This window comes from Acanthopagrus latus, chromosome 4 (genome assembly GCF_904848185.1).
Source record: "Acanthopagrus latus isolate v.2019 chromosome 4, fAcaLat1.1, whole genome shotgun sequence".
NCBI lineage: Eukaryota > Metazoa > Chordata > Actinopteri > Spariformes > Sparidae > Acanthopagrus > Acanthopagrus latus.
In genome coordinates this window covers 5,880,912-5,908,632 of record NC_051042.1, presented here as the reverse complement: position 1 = coordinate 5,908,632, position 27,721 = coordinate 5,880,912, and the positions used below count along the sequence as shown (strand labels likewise).

Sequence of the window (27,721 nt, the reverse complement as noted above, 5' to 3'; positions counted from 1 at the left end):
ATTAACAAACAACCAAGAGGGAATTTCTCAGTGAGCTGAAAGGGGAAAAAAAAACAGATTCCAACAATAAGACCCTTTCAGATATGTTAGGATTCCAACTCTCACAGCTCCACGGATAACCTTTCATGTTTACCAGCTTCAAACACCCATGAAGGCTTTAAGTCGTTGTCTCTCTCAGCGCTGGTTTCCCAGGCAACAAGGATATGATAATGTTGCCTTTGACATGACAGAAGGAATCATCTCGCTAACAAACAGAGACAACAGGCACAGGGAGGGCTTGGGGAGAGGAAGGGGAGGGGGCTGAATTAATGGACTCATTTTCACACAGAGGGAAAAGCAGCAGCAGCTCCTCACCATCCTCCATCCATCCTCCATCTTCCTCTATTGCCTCCAATGCATTCCTGCTGGCAGGCACACTCATAGCTTCCCATGGGAGCAGCCAGCCCCCATCGGAAAGCTAAATAACAGTCAGGGGCAAGTGGGGAACTGGAGGGGACAGATTTCTGATGATGACTGCCCTTAAAGGCTGAGGCTCCAAAACAAGTGCTCTGCTCGCTGCTGAGCATCGAACCAACAGAAAAGCTTCGAATGAACAGGCTGTGTGGACGCCATGTGTTTTCCATCAGTGAGAAAAGGCTAATCAGCCAGGCATGTGGGATCACACAGGGGCTGGCTTGATTCCCCCGATCATCTTTCCATTACTCTATAAAAAAACCGTGAAGCTTTAAAACCCGCCTAAAGGAGACTTGTTCTGTAGCATTAAAAAAAAAAAAAAAAAAAGTAATCCGTGTCGACTGACAGAAATCAAACACAGATACAGAAGCATAAAGTGATACTATTGCTTAAACAAACAACAGTACAGTGTCAGAGCATTATTAATAGATGTTTTGTTTTTATCATGACCCATTTAATGTTCTTTCTCCAGACTGACACGGCACAAAGCTGACTGAATAACTGCAGAGGTAGAACTTCGATGATTGCTTTTGAATTATCACAATTATTTTCCTGGTGTTTTCACGTTTTTTGACGCTAGCACCAGACTGATTTCCATAAAATCTTGTACAGACATTCACAGTCCCCAGAGGACGTGTTTTTAGTGTCTGGTGATACACTGATTGGTCCTATGGCACCACCATGAATCTTACATATTTTGCTATTACATGGAATGTCTAAAAAACTAACTAATGGATTATCATACAATCTTATTTTATTCATGATCCCCAAAGGATCGAGCTTGATGATTTTGATGATCACACAGGCTTCTCCTCGAGTACCACCATGAAGCTAACACTTTTCGTTTTGAGCAAAGAATCTGAAAAAAAAATGAATGGGTTGCCATGAAATTACATACAGACCTTCATGGTCCCCAGTGAATAACATTTAAGAATGTAGGTGAACCCTTGACTTAACCTCTAGCGCTGCAATACAGCTGACATTTTTGGTTTTGTCTGAAATATGTCCAGAAATATTAGATTTAGTTTATCAAACAGACATTCGTGGTCCCCAGAGGATGAGTCTTCGTGACTGGTGTTCTACTGGTTTCTCCTCTCCATCCGTAAAGGATCTCCATTATGAGACTGACATTTTAGGTTTGAGTTAAATATAACTAATTAAATGGATTGCACAGAACCGTGCACGGACACTAATGGTCCCCAGTGGACGAACCTTTTGACTGAAGGGATTCCCTGACTTCCCCTCCGGCACTGTTATAAGGTTGACTTGTTCATGTGATTTGGTGTTTTGTCTGAATTGTCTCAACAACTACTGGATGAAGAGCTGTCATTATGAAGTACATGTTCACTGCACAGTGTAATGGTGATGGAATAATGACAACACTGATGTTCAGATTGGTTTCTTATAAACTTCACTTTCACTAGGCTTTTGTCTGCCATTGGACAAAGACATCTCAAGGGAAAATACAGGCCAACTGTGGATTCCGTCAGTCGAGGGAGTCTATTTCCACTTTAACTTCAACATGCTTGCATTGTCTTTGTGAGTGTGTTAGCATACCAACGTAAGCATTCAGTTCAAAGCCTGACAGAGCAGCAAGCTTTGTCCAAAAAAAGTTATCATCCATGACATGTACACCAGTTTCTTTTTAAAAAAAAAAAAAAAACTGTATCACAATGCTCCAGTGAATCACAGAGTGATTTTGGACACACCCGTAGTTTTGTTGTAGGATGTTCAAATGGATTTTTGTCAGTACGCCAAAGCATCGTTGGATAAGATACTGAAACCAGATTGTTCCCGTTGGCTGTTCCGTGTGTGAATGGCTGAGCAGAGAAACATCAGGGGCGCTTTGAGTAGCTCTTCATTTGAACAGAAAGCGCTGTAGCGCTCCTGACAAGCAGGTCTGTTGAACGGTTGAATGTGAAGAATGCTTTATAAACGCAATCCATTTAGAGAGTTGTATACTTTTTTATTCACTGTGCGGTTTGATCGCCTAGTTTAAGCTATGCAAACATAATTTAGTGCTAAATCAATGAGAGTCATGTGGACAACATCCATTAAGCTCAAGAGAAATATTTTTCTTGAACATGAAATCAGCAAAGACCCAAGAACTAAGCAACAATGAACACTGGCGTCATTAAACAGATAGCCCTGACTCCGCGATGACTCTCAGGCCAAACATGTGACTTGGACATCGCATGTAAAGGGAAAATCGAAAGGAAGTGGAAACAAGTAGGGATTCACAGATCGTTAAATGTATTCATTTGTCCTTTAACCACATGATCCATGTCCCTTCTCCGCAAAAATTAGATCATGAATGAAAGTAATGAATTGCTCTAAATTTGTATGAAGCATCTTATTTGGGACAAACTTTGGTTTTGACCTAATTAGTCAAACAGAAATCATCCCTCAGTCATGCGGTATGTGGAAAACATATCTTTGATGTAATGGGTCTAAAAAGAAGGATTTATTGACAGTACTGGGATTGTTAAGTATTTTTATTCTGGCAATTTTCTTTTGATGTCTCCAGATGTCAACAAATTTCTAACCATCTGTCATATTGTACATTTTTACAGCTGGAGAATAAGAACATGTTTTGAAAGCCTGTGGCTAAACAGAGGCTTGCATTTATTGTCTATCATATAGCAATATGTTAATAGTTAATCCAGGGTAATCATGTTATGTATCTGTTACAGTGCCTGCTCCGAAGAAAACACAAGCCTGGAAGGGACTATTTTACATATTCAGCGACTAAAGCTTGACAAATCACTATGTTGGGAGATTTACCCTCCATGACAGCAGAGGCCTTGAAGACACGCGATCGACTGTGTGGCGTCATCTGTGTAGAAAAACTCCCGAGATGCTCTGAAGACGCCCTGTTGGGGGCTTTTCTGAGGACAGTCATTATAACAGGAACACAAAGGAGCTTCTTTCAGTTGGAGTTCCTATTTTTTCACGCTGTGTTTCATGGTGTTCTCCTCAGAATACTGATGTGGCCATGCTTGTAAACATCACTGCATTTGTTATGTCACATGTACAATCTCTTTCAGGGAGGTCAGGGGTCAGGGACTAAACTGATTGCTTATCAGTGGATCTTGAGAAATGGCAGCGAGTGAAAGCCATTTGTGATGGGAAATCCATTTTTAATTGAATTTATGCATCTGCTCTCCTTCCCCAAATCATTTCCTTGTCAAGCCAGAGGCCTTCTCTAAAGCCAGTTTGGTCTTGTTACTGTGCAGATTTACTGTAAGCTGCACCACATGGAATTCCTTGGGTCGTTTGCAGAAAAGATTATTTATAGGTCAGATATTAACATTTAACGTCGCCCACCTCTCAAGGGCAAACAGGTCGTAGCTCTTCACAGAGAGCGAACACATACTGGCATCCACCTCTTAGATCTCGCTCTGTGTTTTACCCACGTGCCTTGAGGGATGGAGGTTCATGTGCCGCCCCTCCTCAGATGGGGCCCACCTCGTACCTCTGGAATAACCAAAGCCGACGAGCCATGACACACTCTTGAGACAGCACAGATGCAGGCGAGGAGGGAACTCTGCTCTACTTAGCAACTCTATAAAGCCTTGATCTACATTAAGGGCTCCTGTCATGTGTTTTATGCAACAAGCACTCATACTACGAAAGGAATTGCTCAACGTTTTGGGGAAATACTCTTATTTGCCTTCTAACCACGAGTTAGATGAGAAGATGACTAGTACTTGCATGTGGACAAGCTAAATATAAAGCTACAGCCAGCAGTGGGTTGGCTCAGTCCAAAGTAGTGTTATAGTACTTCAGTCCTGGTCTCAAGTCCAGTTTTTGATGGTCTTGGTCTCGTCGTGGATTCAACAGCTTTTTACTTGGTGTTATCACTGTATTGACTTTTGGTTTGTAGTGAAAGACAAGAGTCACAGGACTCGTACTGATCTTAGTCCTGACTTGGTCTCAACTCCTCAAAGTCTTGGTCTCGTCCTGATTTCGGTACACTCTGCTCTTGGTAATTACCTTTTCAGTTCTTACATTACATCTGCTGACCTGGCCTTTGCTCAGTTTGACTTGGCACGGCAGGGATTTGCATTTCCACCACAAATTGGTTGACCAGCTTAATGGTGTGTCTTAAACTAATGACCCACTTGTCCTAATCCTGCAGAACTATAGAGGAATCTCTGCTATCAAAGTGGCTAAAATAATCCAGATGACACGAACAGGAAAAAACAAGAAGCAGTTGAAACCAACATCGCGACCTGCGAATGTTTTGGTTTTTAATTTTCTGCATCTTCAGTCTTTCTTTCAAAACAACAGCAACTGATGGATGTTCGTGTGCTGCTTGAGCCCGGGATGGAAAGCTATTTATGTGCCAACCTCCATGACTTCAACACCCATCATAACATTTTGCTGGAAATAGCGGCATGAATTAGTGAGTACACCCGGGTGTCATGTACAGATCAAACCGTTTCCTTTCTCCCATAAGACAAAGACACAGTGTAGAAGGTATGAGGAAAGTTTTTTTTTGTCTAGTGTGAAACAGGTTTTATCGATACTCTACTCTAAGTGAATTCCAGTTCCACAATGCGCTCTCTCTCAGCCCGGTGAAACCTTGGAGGTGCTGTATGTGTGAAGCGGTAATGAGGGACTGTTGTGATGATTTCAAGGCATCGAGCTCTGTCGTCGAATTGACTTCAATGAGCCAACACGGACAATATCCCCCTCTAAATATCTCCTTTGTACATCCACCCCGGCTCGACAGGCAGTGTTCTGACACATTATGAGATGGATGAGCCACAAGCTGTTCAGCCAGGTTGTATTGTTCCCCAGCCTGCCGCCACCTCTTCTAAAGTGCTCCAAAGCCTAATTCCTCTTCCAGGCCTGTGGGGATGGGGGGATGGGACCCTGCGCCCTCAGTCCAATCAGTCTCCCAGCAAGCACACAAAGGTCCTGCTGCTTCTACAACTAGAAACTTGGCTTAATGGTGAGGAGGGCATACTGCTGGACTTGAGTCAATTGCATTTAATTTCAATCAGGAAATTCAACTGGGCATTTTTTCAGCCCAAACCATGAATAAATACATTACCTTTCAATGTCTAATTTAATTTAATACCATCGCTGACTGGATGAAAGTTGGACTGTGACATGAATTTTAGCTGAAGCACTCACTGGTGCTCAGAACCGGATGACGTCCTGCTTGTTAAATTTGCTTTATTGACTGTGATTTGTCCGCCTCCCCCGACCTCCAGCATCATAACAGCAGGGTTAATGTTCGCAATGCTGCAGAAGAAGCCTCAGGCACTCAGCAGTGATCGCAGGCTGCAGTGATCTGAAGCAGAAGCACATCATTTTTGGGAAAGAGGCTTATATGTTAATTGCTGAGAGTAGATGAGAAGACTAATACTGCTCTCACGTCTGTTAATGTAAGGCTGGGACCAGCGGTCAGTTAGCGTAGCACAACGTACTCTAAACAGGGGTATGAAGGTGGCATCCTTCTGTCCAGTGGCAACAAAATCTGCCTGCAAGCCAGTGATGGAATGCAACTACGTACATTAATTCAAGTTTATAAGAAAGCTGATTCATTCCCCACTAGTCAAATACTGATGATTGCAGGACAGGTCGGCCACCATCCCAAAAGCGTCAGTATTTGACAAGATTCAAAAATTGAATTTCTTGGACCTTTAAACAAATGAGACATAACACAGTAGATAGTGCTCTTCAAAGGTTCTGGTAGGAGGATTTTGTTTCTGCTCGTCAGAGGCAGGCTAGCTTTGTCCCGGAGTCTGTCTGAAGCTTTGAATCAGACATCCAGAGAGAAACGAGAAACAAAAATAAGCACACTCTCATTCTGAAAGTGTCGAGCGTTTCCTTTAAAAACAGATGGATTTGCTGTTTTTCATCTGCTGCAGCTCACTGTAGCTCAGACCGTATGGCATGCCTCAATATTTAAATGGATAACCTCCAGCTTTCCCTTTCATACAAGCACATCACATCTCTTGTGCATGAAAAACCAACAGCACATGATCTTATGGTTTTATCTAAAGAGGCTTAGTGAAAACTGCATGCGCTTAATTGTTCAGCATTGCAGCACAGAGGCCTTGTTTATGTGAACTTGGATGTCTGTTCTCATCCGGAGAAATGCCCCTGATCTGGAAGACAGAAGAAAAGGCCACCCACAGGGCAAGTAGCTGTCACTGTTGATTCACTGGGGCTGAATTTAGTAAATTCTTAAGCAGCCTCTCTGGAAAAAAAAAATCCCCCACCTTCTATGGAGAAACTTTACAAAAGGAGAGCTCTTACGTTCTCTGGGTGGGAGATTACTGGGAGGGCTGGTGCAATTATGCGTTCTCATGCTGAATGGAGTGGAGCAGAGAGTTGTAGCTAATCTACAACTCAAACAAGAGTAAATCTGAGCTAATCAGCAGCGAATTACAATGCCAGGCACAGGCAAAAACATAACAACTCGGGATGGGTGTGTGTGCCGGTGATTCATGCTATGCTTTTCAGACCACGGTAAATTACACCTTCAGGCAAGAATCAGCTTGGTCAAAGAGCATTCAGAAGGAAATAAACACACAGAAATGGGAGAGCAGGTAATATAAGACATGTAATGACATCGCACTGGCAAAATGTCAATCAGAGCCCATCACAACAAGCACCTCATGATAAAGGTGTCAAACCATGGTGTTCATTTGAATGTATACAGAAGACCTATGAGACGGACAAACAGGCGATGCCAGAGGAAGCCGTCTGTGCATGTCAGGCTCCTGAAGAGACTTGGCATCTTTGGTTTGTTTTTAAAGGAAGTGAAGATGTTGGAAAATGACAACCCTTTTTTTAAAAAAAAAAAGGCAGGCTTAACCCATGTCTACTGAGTCATATCACACTATTGTTCGTAAGCAAACACCCGGTCACGGCATTTCATACACCCCGGTTTGTGAGTGAAGCTCTGTTCGATTTTCAAAAGCACTAAAAAGGTATTCAACACAGTCAACAGAGCGAAACATCTGAAGTAATCCTGCAGGACTTCTTATCTTAATACGGCAACTTAAGTTAATACAACACTTACGATGTACAATCATGTTGAAGCATCTTAGTGATTAAGAAGAGCGGAATTAATGGCTGAGGGGGCAGAAAGTAATAATATCTGTGGAGAAGTGAAGACTTTGTGTGGTGATAACACGGCACACAAGTGAGGTTCCTTTATCAAACTGCACTTTAAATGATAATCCTTAACCTTTTCATCTCATCACACCCACTCTAAGACTGTTTTTACACTCATTAGCCGCCTCTCCACAGAGTAGTTTGTATTGAGTCCACCAGTCCTGCTCGAGACTCAAACGACATGCGGAGATTCAAACCGCAGATTTTATAAACCGGCCTGTCTGTTGCCATCTCTGCAGTGTCGTGACGTGTAGAGCTGAATGAAGCCTAAACCTCCAGGACAAGAGCCCAGCTTTGAAGCTAACTTTTCCAAATGGTCAAACCTGGTAACAGCAGTGTCACAGGATGTACTGAAGCGGCTGTGAAACGATGGATGGATAGTTGTTCGGTCCAATAACATTTCTGATTATTTCTGATTATGCATCCATGTTTCTGGCTGCTAGCTAGGAAGCTAGTGGCTAGCTGTCACTTACAGCATCAAAATGTCTTTTTTTTTTTTTTTTTTGGAGCCTCAATCAACGAACTGTTATGTATTTTTTTGGCCCTTTTGCATTTGCAAATCCATCTTCAGCTCTGGAGGCTGCAGCCTGGAATGACTAAACTGGAGAATATTGAGAAGACAAGAGCTGGTGCACTCACAGTGATTTTTGTGTGGGTATAAGAATAGCTACAGTGATTTACAAAGAAAAGATCCACTCAAACACCTGTTTAAAACTCGTGTGACGGTGAGTCTGGAGCACTGACACAGGTCAGATAATCAACTCTATATCTTTACATCAAAAGAGACCAAAAGGTTTTCTGAGCACAATGCTACAGGTACAGCAGAGGAGATGAAGTACCGTCCAATAAAACCAGGTCACACACATCATCCACAAGTCTGAGGGTGGTTTACGCTTGTTTGAGGAAGAATTTTACAACTCTGAAAAGTTTTCATGGCTCCATTAACTCCTCTCTTCCCACTCAGTGTTTGTGAGGAATAAGCACAGCGCTACAGTTCAGACGCTACATGTTTTGGTGCTGTGCTGCACTTCTTTGATGACTCTAAACACGGTGTTGCTGGGTGACGCTGGATAACGCTGACGAGCCAGGATCAACTGTTTCGCATTTTTCTTTAACTGACGTCGTCTGCGTCGAGCACCCTGCTGTGCTAATGCAATGTTCTCATTGACATTAATGAGGAGGAGGCTGTGGTTTTCTAACACAGCTCTATTGTTGGTCTAAATGGGGGTCCAAGGTGTGAGAGGAGGGAGGACAGGTCTGATGCAACCTGAGGTGTAAATCCTAACAGTGGTGGTCGTCAAAATCACAACATCTTTTAAAAGATGGCGTCTTGCTAACATACAAGCTCATTTACAAAAAAATCAGGGAGAAGCACGTAGTGAAACCTTTTATTTCCGCAATCAGTTGAATACAGACAAAAAAGCAGAATGTAGAAATTTGTCAAAGTGATTATATATCTCTGTACTGCATCATTTCATGAAAAAACACAGTTGAAACTTAATATGTCAGCACTGACATCTCCTCACTGGGACAACCGAGCAGAGAATGTGGCCATCTTTCAGAACAAATAATCCTCCGTGTTCCTGTGAGATGGGACTGTTTTTCCTCCTCAGCCTCTCCTATCACGTCACTCTGCAGCTGACGGGACCAGCCCCTTCTTGGCACCCTGGTGGTAGTGACTCTCCAGCTTCCCTGTGGGAGAAAGGGGGTGAAAGGGAAGTGTGGGAGGGGAGAGAAGAGGAAGGGATGAATCAAAACACCATCAAAGGGACAGAGTGACCTTTCTGAGAGCTCAAGGCCCGCTGATTAGAGAGAGAGAGGGAGGGAGGGGGAGAGAGCCAGAGAGAGAGAGAGAGAGAGAGAGAGAGAGATAGAGAGAGAGCCAGAGACAGAGAGAGAGAGAGAGAGAGAGAAAGAGCCAGAGAGAGTAGCAGCAGAAGTCATTGGACCTCAGCCTTTGTTGGCGGTAAAATAAGGTGTCTTTAATTTCAGTGACGTTGATTATAGATGTACGATCGCTGAATCCAGTGGTACCAAAGAGCTCACATACAAAAGAGATAACACGTGTAAGTTAAAAAGAATAAAGAATAACACTGAGCTACACATAAACCTGCCTTTACACATTTTATAGAAATCAAATACACACAAAACTACGACAACACATCTCACTCACACACAGCACTCAATACAATCATTGAGTGATTAACTGGATGGCACTGTGCTGAATGACATGCATTAGTTAAAGGGACAATTTGTAGTAATTTACACATATTCATGCCTTTGTTATTTACCACATGTGAGCTGATGGTGTGAAACCTTCCACAAGCCTGTGGAAGTTGCAATATGTGAAAACTTTTGCCACAATTAGCAACAGTATGTGAAGAACGTGTGTGTGTTGCAATGATATATAATATATATACTTAGCATGCTAAACAGCTAGCCCTGGTCAGTCCTCAGTCCTCAAGACTTTAGAGCGAGCTTCATATTAATCTAACAAACAGATCTGGAGGTCATCTCAATCAGATTGTGATCTGGAAAAGATGTGTTTTGTGCAAAGAGCCGGTGGAGTACGTGACATCAGCATAACAATGAAGGCGATGTGCAGTTGGTAGATATATATGAGGGCCTAATACGGATCCTTGTGGGAAACCGATATGATATGAACACATTTGCAACAACAGTCTCAACTCTACCAAAGAGATACGATCGCACCAGTGTCTGCTGAATTGGCGTATGACGATGTCTACATTGAAGCATCGTGATGGCCGATAACATCGTTGTTTATGAAGTTTGAGGCAGGGTGTCTCCAGCTGTGTCAGCCTGCACCTGTTACCACCGACATACATCCATGTGCCTGGTTTAAAAGCGTCCTCATCTCCGCAGCACACGTCTGTAACTCAGCTTTGGTCAGCCTGACATTCATAAAAAAAAAAAAACGTTGGCCGACTAGCCAAAGAAGCTAAGCTACGAAAAATGATTATAAAAACGAAACAGCTGGTGTCGTGGGTTCACCTAACTGAGCTGGTGTAAGAAGAATAAAAAAATGGGACATGGAGATGTGATGCTAGTGCACTGAGCAGCGACATGCTTCTTTTCATTTCTTTTCCCCACATATCACAACCAACAACTCTTTCCCTACGGCAACTCTGAGGGGACACACCACTTAATTGTGCTCTCTGTCGGGGAGCCTTTTAAATCACCATGGTCAGGGATTATTAGTCGATGGCTGTCGGTCATCAGCGATGGACGATGGCATCGTGTATCGGAGCAACCCTAAGCACAATCATCAGAAGCAAAGGAAAGCAGGACATTTGGAAGCACTACCAGTCGTATCTTATAAACATTACACTGTACAATTGTTTCTCAGTGCACTCCCCATTGATGTATCCAAGGAATGTTAATCTCTGCGTGTTATTCTCTGCCAAGAATGTAACAGTCAAGGATTCTTTCATTAATACTTTTGGATTCTGAAGCTGAGCCAACTCTCTGGCTCCTGCAGCCACTTGCATGAACTTGCAGATTAGCAGACAACCATTTCCAAGCCATAAAACAGTGGCCTCCATTGTACTGAGAATTTCCACAGTTATAATTTGTTGCACACTAATTCATGTGAACCTCAGATGAGAACTTTTACAAAGATGAAAACAGCTGAGAATCTCAAAGAGGGATTTTATCAAGTTGCTATTTATATAAATGCTTGTAGCTATGGTGTGTAAACAAACTCCAGCAGCCACTGACCAGAAACGACCTCCTGATCTACTGCAACTGACACTCTTCTCTCTCAGTGCAGTAACATCTTCCACAAATTCCTCAATTACAGCTCTTTTTCACAAACTATGGTCTGCTGCTGCTTTGTCCTTGTGTGCAAAACAACCTCTGCTGAGTTTTGATAACCTGTGTTGACCCCATCCTTAACTGCAAGGCAAATAATAACCCCGTCTCTCCGCCTCACACACGTCTCCTGCTTGTCAAACCACCACATTAGCTGGCTGTTTTCCCCCTGGCTGAGGCAGGGGGGAAAAAATGATACAAGTGTGACAGGCAGGGGAGGTGGTTGTCACTTGTGCTTTCCTTTCATGTTGTCACGTTACGGCTGAACTCTGTGGGTAGCAGCAGCATAAACAAGGTGTTTAGGAGAAGTGCTGTTTGCTCACCATTTCCAACTCTGCCTGAATGGCTGTCAGTGTCTGTCTGTTCTGCCAGCAACAAGTGCTGCTTGGGAGGGGAAAAGACGTCTGGATTCTTTTTGGGGCGAACGCTGCCAAAAGTTTATCCGAGATTACTTAAACGATAAATCCACCGTAACAGAAATGCATCATTCTGGTCCTGTGTTGGGTGTTGTCGAGCCGTCGTCAGTATTGTGAAAAACTGGATCTGGCAGTTTTCCTTGTCGTTGCACAGTGACACTTCTATGTGTATCAGCATGCATGCGTGGAAACAAACTGATTATATAAGTGGAAACAAGCACTCAGTGAATGAGCATCTAGCAGTCACACTGCGTCCGTTACTCATTCAGCCAATGTCAAGTCAGTTAGCAAGTGTTTTTCCAGGATAGAGATATTTTTTCTAAAGGTAAATCACCAGCGACACAAATAATTAAGGTAAAAATAACAATTAAAATCCACTCTGACCGTGTTTAACCAAACAACTAGCGAACAAGCAGAACATCTTGCTGACTGCCTGACTGCTTTTAGTCAAAGGCCCAATCAGAGCCAGGAAAAAACCCTGCTTGCCGCATTTGTATCCAAGTATAATGATAAATTCTTCAACCCTCTATGGTACACATTATGATGCGAGTTAGGAAAACAATGTTGGAGTGTTTTCTTGTCTAAAAATAGACTAAATAAACATAATCTAAAGAATTTATTTCATTTTATTATTTTTTTTGGGAAGTTGGTGGGGTTTGTTGCCTGTAGGCAACATTGTACCATACTGGTACAGGACAACACTGAAAGGAGTGTGTTTATGGGAATTTTTGACCATTGTTCCGGAAGCGCATTTGTGAGGTCACACACTGATGTTGGATGGGAGGGCCTCGCTCTCAGTCTCCACTCTAATTCATCCCAAAGGATGCAATGCAGTCAGACAAGTACCGATCTCTTTGGCAACCGGCAAACCCAGCCTCGTCCATCAGATTGCCAGATGGAGAAGCGCAATTCATCACTCCAGAGAACGCGTCTCCACTGCTCTAGAGTCCATGAAGCTGTCTATGCACTTGCGCTAATCTGGAGGCTGCATGAAATTTGGAGGTCTGTAGCGACTGACTCTGCAGAACGTTGGCAACCTCGGCACTCTATGCGCCTCAGCATCCGCTGACCCCGCTCCATCATTTTATGTGGCCCACCACTTTGTGGCTGAGTTGCTGTCATTCCCAATCACTTCCAGTTTGTTATAATACCACTGACAGTTGACTGTGGAAAATTTAGGAGCGAGGAAATTTCACGACTGGACACAGGTGGCATCCTATCACAGTAACACACTGGAATTCACTGAGCTCCTGAGAGCGACACATTCTTTCACAAATGTTTGTAGAAACAGTCATGCCTAGGTGCTTGCTTTTATTCACCTGTGGCCATGGAAGTGATTGGAACACCTGATTTCAAATATTTGGATATGAGTGAATACCTTTGGCAATATAGTGTACCTAAAGCCACTCTACCAACATTTCATGCTGCCATGTTGATTCCATGGTACACTGTTGCTTTAAGGCAACGTGCAATTTTCCATTATAGTATGTTGTTGCCTCAAGGCAACAGTTGCATTTTAACAAGCTTCCACTATTTAATGAGCAATTGAATTGCATTAAACTATAAAAAAAAGGGGGGAAAGGGGTTTCAAGGTGGTTTCCTGAAGGTCTCTTAAAGTATTGCACCATACAAAGGGATGCATTGTGGCGATGTGACAGGCCAAAAATGGGTTCGTTGCCTGAGGGCAACATGGTACCATAGAGGGTTGACTAAGGATGCTGAAATGAAAAGACAATGTGTCAAAGGTTTTAATCCTTTCTATAAAATACACTTTGCCAAAGGTATGAGACACATTGAAGTGATCAGGGGTCAGATTTCTGGACATAATAAACATATCTTATTATTCTATGGCTCTCCAGCAAGCAGTAGCAAAGACAATTACAGAACCAGAACTTCTGGAGGAATAAACCCTCGAGTCACATCGGATTCTGCTCTGACCTTGAGTAATTTACCAACAGCATAAGAGCTAGGAGATGACTACTTAAACATCTGGGATTAAAAACTGGATTCATCTTCACTCCAGCTTATCACCTGGACTGCAGCAGTGACCTCCTGAGGTTAATGTACCTGAATAAACTAACACACCTTGACTTACACTACTTTACAAGAACAACTGCTGATGAAAATCCAGCTGATGGGATTCAGGCACAAGTGTTCATGGACGAGGTAATGTTTCAAAGTTTCACTCACATTAGGTTTAGTCTCGTTCTGCACCCTCCATATGACACGTACCATAACATTGAGGAACTTTGTTTTTTCAGGCTTTGACGTTGAAGGAACACAATACAACCAATTTCTTAAAATTAACTCAAGTACTCTACTTATGAAGGATGCATAAATTCATCTTCTGGCCACCTGGGAGCACAGCGACGAGCATTATTATCTAACAGAGTTGTTAAACAGTTGCCTACTTACACTTCCAGCAGCAGCCACGAGGCATCATTAGCATGTATTCAAAGTCATGGCCACCTGGCAAATGTAGGTTCAATATTCAGTCTGTTTTCCTCCCCAACTCCTGATGGAAATATTTCTCTCTTTCACACCTAAATGCTTCATTATGTTCACCAGCCAGACGCCAAACTGTGTCTGACTGCCATAAAGTGTTCGGCAGGTGGTTCACAGTCGTTTCTTAGAGCCTTTTCACCGACAGCAGCTGAATGCTGGGGCTGCACCTTAACAGTGCTGAGAGTGAATTAAAACAGTTGGGGCAAGAAGACCAACGCAGCAAAGGGATGTTGGTGCAAATACATATCCATTAAAAATCTTATTTTTGTTGATTTTGTGTTATCACTTATTTAATGTAAAGCAGTCTGATGGTTCCTCATTTTGTGTTTGAGTGAAGCCTCAGTGAGAGTGAACTGTCATTCCAGTTCTGCCACCATAGCAACATCAGAGTATCTATGCTGCTTAAAGGACTGAATGTTGGAAGCCACTTAGTATTCTGTCTTATGCAGGGAAACCGTTTGAGAGGTGCCCCTTAGGCAATTTCCTTCACTTATTAAAATACATCCGTAAGTGAAACACGGAGCAATAATAAGATTTTGTGCAACCGGCCACAAACAACCAAAGAGAACAGCCACAACAACATAGTAAGTGGGCCTCGTTGTCATAACTGTCAGAGAGAGCGCTCTCTGGTTGTATGAACAAGTGAGATTCATTATGTTCGCCTGGAAAGTCAATCCAGCATTGTTACATATTCTTCGGGTGGAGGCGACTTTTTGTTAATGGCTCTGGAGCTGCTGAGCTGTCGCATTTCAGAGTAGGTGCTGCGGAGCCGAGAGAGCTGGAGGGAACGCAAGTAAAAGTGGGGGATGGGGGGTCGAGTGAAGGAGTGGGTGGAAAAAACAGAGAGGCAGCAAAAAATAAGACAGAAGGGACGAGGAGAGGGAGGGAAGGAGGGCTGCTGGGAGAAAGGATACAGATAGGACAGCAGGAGAGGTAGAGAGAGGGGAGAAATAGAAAGGCTGGCCCATCGATTGGCCGAGATAATTTCCCATTGATTGCTGCACTGTTTGGAGATTGCTGGAGAAAGGTTTATTGCCCACATGCTGCAGCTGGGGAGGATGCCATAAAATAAGCACAGGTTGTCTGCAGAGGGCTAGCTCTCCATCATCAAGACCGTAAAACACACTGGTGAACACACACTCAGCCACACAGATCCTCAAAACAAACACTACACTGGGATGGTCTCCTCACATATTCACTAGTATGACTGCATGCATACTATTACCATTACACATGATGGGAGGATATAGCTCATTGCTGATGGAAAGAGCACTCGCATAATCCCTTGAATATCCAGGGGCAGCAGTGCAAAGAGTATTTATTAGACTGAAATAGAGGTCCAACGACATCCTCCCTGACAACAATAACACGCGGGCCCATCCACTTGCTTGCAATAATAATCATAAGAATAATTGGCTGGTTGCTGTTTCTCTTTCTGTGAGAGTAACTGCCCACGCACCGAAGAATAACAAGGCAGATTTTTGTATTCTGTCTTTTATTACGCACCGGTCCCAGAGCACCAGAATAATAAACCCAGAACAGCTATGCATATACACTTGAACCACATGTTGATGCTGCCTCTGATGACACACTTTGACACGAGGAAATTATTTCATGCCTACAAATGATGACACAGAAAGGGAGATTGAAAAGTGGAGCACCACCGGCTCTGTGATTGAATGGAACACCTTCAACAGTATCTGTTACATTGATTCCCACTGGGCCTGCACAATATCCAATTCAGTCTATCACAAGTGTACTGCCTGCAGAGTGAAAAGAAGTTCAGAGGGAAGAAGCTTTAACAATCTGAGACTAAATGGAAGGATTTAACGCTTTGGATTCAAACATGGTGTCAAGGAATAGACGGGAAGGCATAAATTCCACCAGTGTGTTCTAGACATGTGATAGCTCAGATGAACGGGTGAGTCTTCGGTTCACTGGTAGATACAGCTGGTGTTACTCTGAACACATTCTATAGATCAACCAAAAGAAGCACTATGTACTGTATGTCTGGCTCTTTATGCAACAAAGGTATCCTCAAAAACTGGCTACAACTGTGTACTTTCGTTTCTAAGCAAGGTTAATAGTCTACATCCATGCTAGCTAAGGTTGTGATGGATATGAGATCCATGGATTCACCATTAATGCTATTACACAATTATTATTATCAGTTACAAGGAGCCTTAAAAGGTGTTATTTGTAGAATATGGCCAGAATTTGAAGGATGCTCCAAAAACATAGCAGGCAGCATGTCACCAGAGTGAACTACTGCTGCTTGCTCCTTGGTTGTAGATAGCTATCGATAGCTATTGAGCTCATTGTTCGGTTATTGCTCCTGTTATGGAATGAAAACTAAAGGAACAAATGCTATACTATACTATACTATAATTGAAATTATGTGTGGTTGTCTTTCCTATATGATGTCGGAGGGTAACAATGCGATAGTGAAACAATTCATATTGGTGGATCAACATTTTTGACCTCTTTAGGTGTGACTGCTTGCTACTTTTAAAACATATCGTATTTGTAATGATCCATTGTTAAATTAAAATGATGAATTCAGTCCAATAATCTTTGCACAAAGCAGATTCTACTTCCAGCCATAAGAAACATTCAGGTCATGATGGTGTAAAGGATCTGGTTCCAGATTTCTGGTAGCTGACTTTTTCTACATCCTGACATAATCCTTCAGGAGAGAATTGTGATGCATCTGAGGATAAATCCCCCCCCTCTGCTTCAAGGCACTGTGAATGTCTTTACAAAAGTTCATGTCAACCTGTTGAGTCGTAACACTGCCCTCTCTAGAGCCACACTGCTAGCTGGGCTAAAAAGATCAAGTTAGGGAAGTGAAGTGTTTAGTAAAGTGACTCAGACAGTGAAGTTCTTCTGGATTATTTTCAGCTGTGGAGTCAAATAAAGAGTATTTTCAGCACCATATCAGAGAATGTCACACTGAGTCAGAGCAAACTGTCATGCTGACCATGTTCATCGTAATGATCACAATGTGTTCCTTATTGATGTGACTTTGCTAGTTTTGGACAACAATGGAGCAATACGGCAGAGAGGAATAATCTGTTCCAGGCTTTGGCTGCACAGGTTGTACTCGTTAGTTGGATGACTTTATTGTTCATGTTGGTCTTTTCATGGGATTTGTTTGCCATAATAAAAGTATCTCCATCCTAACCACATGAAGAGATGTTAACAAAGCTTGCAGCAGTCTAATACAGCTAAAATGTTTCTGAGAAATCACATGCGGCAGCTGTATTTCACATATTTCAGTAACCACTACTGGTCCGATGGATTTGAAGATGAAGTGAAAGGGCTTCCAGTTCATGATAAATCAAAAATGTTTTTCAAAAAAGGCTGCAACACTGCCCTTCTATCTGCTTTTCCTTATCTGGCCTCAGCTTAGTCCACCTCCAGCTCAAGTCATTCTGCACATGAAACCAAGCTGACAGCCTCGAGCACTGCGGGAAAGTGGATGTGTACAAAACCCTCGGTAGTCAGGAGAGAACAGCAAGAAAGGAGGGGAAAAACTGCCTGGATTCCCATCTTGCTGTTAGTCACACCTAATTTACATTCCCTTCCTGTGCTGCCGAGCTGGTGAATTTACAAGTGGATAGAGAAGGTGCTGTTTGAGACTTGTGTTGGCATGCTGTTTGCAAGGGGTTAGGGAGAAGCATTAACCATGCTTCCCACTGCAGAGAAAACAGTCTCTCTCCATCTCGTGGTCCAAACCTCCCTGCCTGAAGCTGTTTTCACAGACACTGAGAGGCTGTAATGGCTGAGTGATTTCTCCATCCAACAGCACGCTGTTGAACCGGTTTAGTCACGCACATGACAGTTCATCACAACTCGCTAGAGAGCTGGTGTCTGACAAGTGGAGGACAGCAGAAGTAGTGCTGGATGGTGGGCGGATGTGGAGCAGCGAGGACATGTTGATAACTGGTTTATAACAGTGCTCCCGAAATACAACTGCAAACTAGAACATAGCTTGTCCCCGCTATCAGTTCACTGTGCAACACTTGGCTTTTCATGTGGTTTCCTCGGCTCTGCTTGATATAATACACTTCAGAAATCAGTATAATTGTACCGTTAAAGCAGTATGTGGCCCTGAATGAATGTGACTTTTGATAATTAACATCAATTATCTAAATTTCCTTCAGGAAGAAGTGTGGGCTACAGCAGGCTCCCTCTCCTCACATGTATTCTCTCTGTGATATTCACCAAGTGCTGCATTATAATCTGCTCACATCTCTGCATGAGGATCAGCTGATTTAACAGATTTGGTTCCACTTAATCCACTAAGATTGACCATTACATTCATTTGAAGCACTTTAATCCCCATATTTGATATCTAACACTATATAAATATTATAATGTAGTTATAAGTAGAGATAATAACATCTCCTGTGTTCATGCAGTATAGTTAAAGGGGCATTATGTAGTTTTGGGGAGGAAACTCTAATCAGACCATTTTATTCTTATGAGTAAACAAACTAAATAAACAAACTGACCCTAAAGGACAATTTCATGGCAGACCCTGCCACCTTTCTATCAATAAACAGTGTTCTGGGACCTTTCTTTCCTCTGACAACAGCCGGTTTATTCAGTTATGGTAAAGGTAAATATAGAGTTTGTATTATTATCTCATTAATAGTGTAAATATCAAAAGTTTGAATTTCTTCTCCAAAACTACACAGTGCACCTTTAAATACAGTTGTGACTGTATACAGTAAATATCATCATGAGGTAGTTATAGTTGTTGACATACTTCATTAATAAACACCTTAAAGCGCCTACAAAGACTTTAACTTTGTGTTGAGTCTGGCGACCCCTGTGGATAAAAGCGGTATGAGCACTACTGCCTCCTGTCTAACGAGTGCATTTGTTTTGGATGACAGTAAAAGAAAGTTTCAATGTATTTCCAACTGTTTTCAGGATTCATGGTGATGAGATAATGTATCTACTTGTGGCTGTATGTAAGACTAAAAACAAAAATATGATAATGGTGAAATAAATCTTTGTTTTAGTAGATTTACTGTTCATAGTCCTAAGTTACATATAGAACTACAGACAAACAATTCAGTTGCTCTGTAATAGTACATTTATTGCACTCAAGCCAAAGTTATCAACCTTTCCAGTAATGTCATGTCTTCGTAATCACACAATAACAAGAAGACACAGCCCAGCAGCGAGACCGACGTTATATATCACATAATATGCTTGTAGTTTTGTGGCTGCCATTCCAGAGGAAATAGTTCTGCCCAGGTGACACTGATTAATAACGACTATCATTCTCACTGATGGTCTTGTTTGCTTATGAAGTTCATCGAGATGTAAACTGAGACCGTTTCAAAACCAGTTAAAATCTCCTAGTGGTAAATTTAAACACCTTATTACAACTACATTAGAGCGTAAGTTGACTAAATGGCTTATAACTGTAGACTACAGTGTGACCAGTTCATTTTATGACTCGCTGATGTCATTATAGTAATCTTAGTCATCTACTTTCAAACAGTAAGAGCAGCATATCAAGGATTCTCCATCGTGAAGTCTCTAAAGTGAGGTGGCAGCAGCCTCGCTGAATACTCATTCAAACACAGTCAGGAAACTATTGTTAACTTGTTTAACAGCTACTCATTTCAGCTGCGTTGTGCTGAGAAGCTGGTTGTTTGTTATTGTAAGGAGACTTACTGGTTCAGACTTCAACAACCAGGATACAGAAGACAACATATGTTCAGCAGTTCAATACACAGAGACATGACGGGATGGTCTCTGTATTCTGGCAGATCTTTTCTGCCTTTTGTTTGAAATTTGATTACCCATCAACACAGACAAGAAAGGGAAGATAAAACATACTGCCAAGTGTTTGGAGCTCAGCCAGTTTTCTCTCCAACACACACCTAGCTAGCCGCTCCAGAGAGCAAGCATGAATGTCAGATTGTCAGCTTCAGAAAGTTACGAAGTGATGAAGACCACCTCCACCTGACAAATTGAAAGTTTTTCACTTGCTTCACACTGTCAGGACTAAAATTGACTGTTTGATGTGTATATTGGCCTCACAGGTTGTGGAGTAAAGCTTACACATGGAGCGGTTCTAACATCCTGACAAGCGGGAAAAATGTGAGCGGGTTGATCCTTAACAACTTCTGAGTTTTGCTCTAAAAGCTCAACAGAGGGAACTGCAGCCAAAGCAAAATGTTCGGTATGTGAATATTTTGTACATAACAGACACTAACAATGATTATTACAAGTTCCTACATAGCAGATTGTGATTACGTTGTGGGAAAGAAGCCTGTTGGCAGAAACCAATCCAATTGTGTGAGCCTGTGCTGAGAGTGAGACAATGGTGTCACACAGTATACATATTGATTACATGCTGGAGGCAATTCTCAGTGTAAAAATAAATACAACAGCGCCCATTAAAGGGGACTGTGGTTCAGAAACCTTCGAGGACTCGCTCGATGATCATTACTCAGGCTACTGTTGACAATTATGGTCGCGTTATAGTCACAGGCCACAGCACAAACCCAGAGCTGATGTCATGGTACCGTCCACAGTCTTTCCCACTCTTCCCACACAAATGTACTGTACATGACAAACAACGTCGCAAATGGGCTTCATTTCCAGTCGAGATGAACAACCAGGAACGCTCGGCTGTGTGAACAGTTAAAAGTTTCTCAGCCAAATAATGTTGGACATGGCTGAACATTTCAGAGTCATCAATGTCAACAGCCAATCAGACATCCTGCCAACTGCAACTACAAAGTGTACTGCATCTATTCAGTCCTCTGGAAATTAATGTTTCAAAAAATGCTCGGAGCTCAGTCCTGTCAGTTAAAATTAAATTAATAATCATCATAATTTTTGCTTTTATGTTCATGGGCTCTTAATATTTCACAAGCGTTTCTGCCTGAAGCTGCGGAAACACTTTAAAATACTTTATTTAAATGTTGAAAGCTCTGCGGTTGCTTGAGACTTCTGCACACTGACAAGAGAAAGCTTCCTGTTTCTGCCATAATAAACAAAGCAGCTCACTGAATGTGGACCGTCTGAAAGAATATGCAAGTTTTGTCCTTTCACTGGATCTCACCTGGTCCTGTAGGTCCAGCAGCTTTGGTAAGCTAATGTTAGGAAACTATCACTAAAATAGACATTATGTTGTTACTGACAGTTTGTTCACAGTACTCTTACCCTGCTCTCATATGGGCCTGAGTACACATAGCATCTTTTTCGGGTAGAATAGCGCTGAGATGGAAAATCAACTCTATGACAACAATGACTTAACAACCACTGCTGATACGATTGACATGGCCCCTCTGTGGTTTACTATCCGTTTGTTTTTTTGTTGACTTCGGGACATCAGAGCGAGGAGGATGTAAATCTATGACATGATCCATAGGAGAAAAAATGGTGGTGAATTTTAGCGCCTGGGCCTGGAAGAGGAAGACATCAATGTCACCAGTAGCTTTATGGAAATTTAGGAAATTTCAACTTGAGGCGTTCTGAGCAGCTGCACAAAAAAAGAAACACTGCACCTTTTCTCTGGGCTGAATGTAAAGATGGCACCTGTTCAGTCCAATGGTGTTTTATCTGCTGCCACATACACCAAACAAGTTTCCTGACTTCCGGGCTTTGAATATGAACATTAGTGTTTTTCTTTCGTGATTTTCAAATACGTAACCTCAAAGTGTCAACAGTCTACAGATATCTCTATTATAATGTAGGTCATGGGGAAAAACTAACTTTAAGTTAAAGTTGAGTATGGCTTTCAGGTCTCTGGTGACACAAACAAGTCACAGTGACAGAACATGAATCACATTTAAACACTGGTGATGGCAGCTTAACACTGAAGTTTAATTAGGTAGGTGATGTGACAGAAGAGAAGATTCTCCGATTCTCTCATGTTGCAGTTTCTGTTGAATACAGATGAACGGGCAGATGGATCTTCCTTCTGGAAGCCATGTGTTACATGTCCTACTCTGTCAGAGCACCGTTGATGCCTGACCCTTTATCTGTTGAGGAGCGCTGTGAGTTTAACACCTCCAGTTTAGAAGAAACACTGGTTCTGGCTTTTCGAGCACAATTAGTGAGAAACCTGTAACGAGCGAGTCGGTCAGTTAGCAGGAATTGCCTGTGCTGATGTTTCCTCACAAAGAGCAGATCTCCCCCATGGCCACGAGTACCAGAACCTCACAGCTTATCAATCACTTCTCTTCGATGCAGTTAAAATAAGCTGGTGTGGAGCTGCAGGACACTTTGTTGTCGAGAAGACTGGAGCTTGACAGTTGAGCTGCAACGGTTGCAACAAATCATCGATTAGATGTCAAGTGTTAATAATAATTGACAACTATTTAGATTAAATGGTTTGAGTAATGTTTTAAGGAAAAGTAGTCAAAACGGTGTGATTTCATTTTCTAAAATGTGAATTCTTTCTGGTTTCTGATCTCAATGTCTTCGGGTTGTGGACAAGACCAGATGTTTGAGGACGCAATCTTAGTCTTTGGCAAACACCGATCAACATTTTTCATCATTCATCATTTATAGACAAAACTAAATTTATTTGTTAAGAAAATAACCAACAGATTAATTGGCAATGAAAATAATTGAGTTGTAGCCTCATTCAACATTGTTGATAAAGGATCATAGGAAATAATTCATCATCAAGCCTTTTTGTAATCACCTCAAGACATTTTGCAAATAAAGATCTGCATTTGACTAAAATAGCTTTGGAACATTTCAGAACTATTTAATTCAGATTTCATCGCCTCACTGTGGCGTTTGGAGCTGATTGTATTATGTTTCTTTTGTGGTGTAAGTGAGAGCACATGTTTTCATGATTTGTTGCTTTCATTGTCGAAGCCACTGGGTTCTGATTTTCATTCACAAGTGGGAAAAAAACCTGAGCAGTCAGCTGGAGACAACATGAGCGCTACAGATGAAAACAAAATCAATTCTGTGCACGGTGCCACATCTTGTTCAAAGCATAAATATACTGTTGGATCACAGGCAGGATCTCTCTGTGCTTTATGGATCTATTTAGCATTTCCCCACTGAACTGTGTCTGAGCATTAATGCCTCCCTTCATCCCAGAGAATATACACACATTGAGACGTTGCTTAAAACAAAGTGAATTTCTAATTCACTTACTAGATCCAACTTCAGACCGTTCTCACCATTTACTGTTTTGGATTTATGCTCCAGCAGAGAGAGACACCGTCAGGATTTTATTTAAATCTGTCCTGATTCTGGCTGTTGTTTCAAATGTTTACAAGACTTGTCAATCAGCGTAATACAGACAAAGCTTACAGCACTTTGGATGTATTACAATAGCTTCTGTTAAAAGCGACCATATATCCAAAAAACTGTTTGTTTGCTCTCATTTACCTGTAACTATGGATAAGCTTTTAACTCTCGAATTTTACCAAGAGTTCACCACTGGCATGGAGAGGTAATCTTTGTAAGTCTTCATACGTAATAATGAACTCAGATGTCCTGAGAAGTGGACTCAGTGAAGATAACAGCGCTCTGTTCTGCATTTCCATTTTCCAATTCGTTTTCCATTTTCCCAATATCACTACAGTCTATCATGTATTATCCATGAAGACTCCAAGTTTATAGACCATGCAGAGTAAATCAGAAGCCATATTGGACTACCAAGAAGCCAGTTTGAAACCAATTTGAAACATAATCTGACTGATGCATAAAAGTTTGTAAATGTTATTTTCAGTTTTCTTCTTGAGAAAAAAGGTGCAGGTAAAGTTCTTTGTTTCACTGAGACTTGACAAGGATCAAAACAGCTTAACTTGGCTGTAGAAATTCCCTTCTGGTCGTTCATTTACGTTAGAGGACTCCATTTCTAAACTGACATTAGCTGTTGTTGCTCTCTGTTAGCGGAGCAGACAGAAGCACTGAGGTGAGGAGCTCTAGCATGAATAAAGTCACATCCTTTGGACTGTGTGAACATATGACCAGAGTTCTTCAAAACGAAATCCACAGTCCAACAAAATAAAACAAATACTCCACAGGCTTGACTGAGACATGGAAGGTCTTATTCTTAACATCACCTTACTATCTGCTCACATATGGCCAATAAAAAAAATTAACGTGGAAGGAAGTACAGCAGGTATTGGTTAAAAAGTAGCACATAAAATGCAAAACATATATTTCATATTGAACTAAAACAATGTGTGCAGGAAATCCAAATCATATCAGACTCATATTGCTGAGATTATCCATCTCAACTTCATATGAATGCTGATTAAGAGCTGGAATCACAGAGGAGTAACTCACCATACGATACTATCACCACGCTGTCCACACTGACCAGCGTTGGGGTAGAGAACTACAATTACATTTGTAATGTAATGTGCTAGTTGTGCAATTCAAGCAATGTGTTATTTAGTTAATAAGTAACCCATTACTGTATGAATTTCACCAATACAAATTAAGGAAGACGTGCATCCTCTAACAAGATATGGCAGCCACATGCTTAAGGAATTTCAACAGGGTTTTACTTTTGGTGATGCAAAAAAACCCTTCATGAGTGAAGCAGGTCAGCAAGTTACACTGTAACGTTACTTTTGTATTTTTAATGGCAGTGACCTTGTGATTTAACAATTTGCTTTAAAAAATAACACTATCCGAGTCTTGTGATAACAAGGGTATAATGATAAAGTGGTTGGGTGATACTTGTGGACATTGGAAGACAAAACATATATGATACATCACCATGTATGAAGAAGAGAAAAACACCCCTAATATGGCGATATTGTAAAATTTGGGACATTCAACAAATGTTTTTGTTTAAGAAAAAAGAAAAAAAGTAATCTGTAACAGTTTTGCAAGGCACTTACAAACGATAGTGGAATCAGATTAGAAAACCTAAATGTGCCATTCTACAGGACAAACAATGTGTTCAGCTGTGTAATTTGGAGGATTTGTTGAACGCATACAAGTACAAACAAGCATTTAGTTATGATGTTTGATGACTGCACCTTGAAAATCTTTTCTCCTCAGCCGATAAAATCAACTATTTCAGTCGGTGTGCAATGAAAATGCTGATGATGAGAGAATCAAGTATCCTAATCAGACTTCTCACCACCCTCGAGGGAGCATTCACAACACTGAGAATGAGGGCAGTGATCCACAAGATGGTTTTTTCCCTTTAACATTAGCTTCTAGCACATTTTCTTGTTAAAACGTGTTGTCGCCAAAACCCCAACACAGGCATTTACTCCAAACACTCTGAACGCCTGTAACTGCATGTTGTTTTAACAGCTGTCAGTTCTCTCCAATTAAAAAAGGGAGCATATTCATTTAGCAGAATTATACAAAGAGCTGCTAATTACAGCAAGATAAGTATTTAAATCAAACAGAGTGAGATTCTGCATGGGACTGTCGCGAAATACAATGCCAGAGACAAACGAATCGAATGTTCAGGACTTTGAGGTTTATGAAGTGTAAATCTTTGAGACTTTTCTTTTCTTACAAAGTTGGTTCTGACACAATTGGTCCAATAACTGATTAGTTGACTGACAGAAAATTAATATATCATGATCACAGGCCTTAAAATATCCAATTTGTGAGACAGTTGCAGAGTCTTTGGGTTGGCAGGTGGGGCTGGCCACCAACCCAAAGCAGCAGTATTTGATGAGTTGGGAATGAGACTAAACAATCAACATCTTAGAAAATGAACCTTTACAGCAAATTTAACCTCCAGACCTGAAATTTGTCCAGGGCTTGGGGAAAAGAATGAAGGTAAAACGAGTGCAACACAAGCTTTTGTGAGTTCACAGTAAAAAAAATCCTAAATCAAATCTCCATTTACTTCTGAGAAATCTTACAACTGTGATTTTGTTTTCAGCAGGTTTAAACAATGTTTTTTTTTCCATTCTTACCAACTTATTGTGCCTGTGACTTTAAGTGCTGATGAAAATTGAAAATGATTGGACACCAAAGATACTGACAAATGGAAAGAAATGGAGAAACCTCGGAGATAAAAACAGCCCTACGAGCTGTAGGCTACAGGCCAGATGGATGATGGCTGTGGCAAATATTACAAGCCAAAGATAAGAACACAAAGTCTAATTGTTTCTCCTATTCCTTAGTCAGAAATGGGAATCTGGTAAATGTATTCAACTTTTAAAGGCTTATTGAATATACAATATATGACTACATTGCAAACTTTTGAAGGCTCGTTCCCTCCCTCCCTATTGTCAAATGATCATCAGATGAGTCCCACAGATCGCACTGATGATATGAAAACAACAGCTCATCCTCATCAAAAGAACGACCACATAGATTGACTTGTGAAGCAGCTTATTGCGACCCAAATTTTTGTTTCTCTTAAGGTGGCAACTGTTAGCTGCAGTAGTAATTATTACTTCTTTTACAGGAAGTCAGGGAATATAAAAAGCGAGAGGGCCGGGGGCGGATGGCTGGCCAAAGCAATCGACCTACTAAGCTGTTCATTAATGAGGAAATGTTGGAAAAAAAAACAAATAGCATATTCATCGCAGTGCTTCTTCAAAATCACATGCTTTAATGAGGTTCATACTTCCTTCACCCACAGTGTAATCCTGATTCCAGCATTTCAAAATACAGTATCTGTTGTTTTTCTCCCTTTTTGATAATAAATACCTGAACATCTTTTTTAATGAAACAGGCTCCAGATTCCTCACAGTCACTTTAACTTGGGATTTGAAAAGCTGTGATGCTATTTTACTGAACAAACAATCACTCAGTGAATCAGACAACCAGACAACAACCAGAAGATTAGAAGCTCCAATAGCAATCAACACGTACTGTTTTAAGCATCATCATTGTTACGACATAAAACGCAAGGCCAATCCAGTCTTCATATAAATGTTGAAAACAATCCTACTGGGACCGAAATTACAGGTCCTTTATGCTTAATTGTGGACAAATTGGGTGTTCTGTGTTGAGGGTTGGCGTTTTATTCCTGCTCTGACACCACATCTACATTTCTTACAGTCCCATTTACAATTCATCCTTGACAGACAAGGAAACCTCTTGTCAGGCTACACACACTCGGGCGCCGAGGGCTTTAAAAAGCTGCTTAAATCCTCAGTAGCCACAATGTCAAAGGGACAAAATATAAAATGTAGCCTGCTTTTTTTACAGCCGCAATGGGACTCTGAAAAGGTGAATACAGCCGTGTTATTAAAGAGAGTCCTTATAAAGCGGCCTCGGCCACATCTAATTAGAATGTAAATGTAGTGTGGGCTGGGGATGGATCACAGAGGATAGACATTGGCATTTAGATTATGCTGAGACTAGATTACTGATGACACTGTGTGTTGGTGAGATAGCCTTTTTGAGAGCAGCTTGGCAACTGACTAATTGTGTTT

General features: G+C 41.5%; 1 protein-coding gene across 3 annotated transcripts in view; it reads right to left on the bottom strand.

Moving 5' to 3' along the window:
• Window positions 1–8,954: 8,954 nt before the first annotated feature.
• Window positions 8,955–27,721, bottom strand: part of trip4 (thyroid hormone receptor interactor 4) — an 83,102-nt gene continuing 64,335 nt past the window's right edge. Inside the window, exon 13 of one of the 3 annotated variants that reach the window (XM_037096255.1) lies at window positions 8,955–9,285. In XM_037096255.1, coding sequence (XP_036952150.1) covers window positions 9,221–9,285 — 65 coding nt within the window. In that variant the 3' untranslated portion in view covers window positions 8,955–9,220. Of the gene's footprint in view, window positions 9,396–27,721 lie in introns of all 3 variants that reach the window. The other 2 variants (XM_037096252.1, XM_037096254.1) reach the window with 2 other exon arrangements.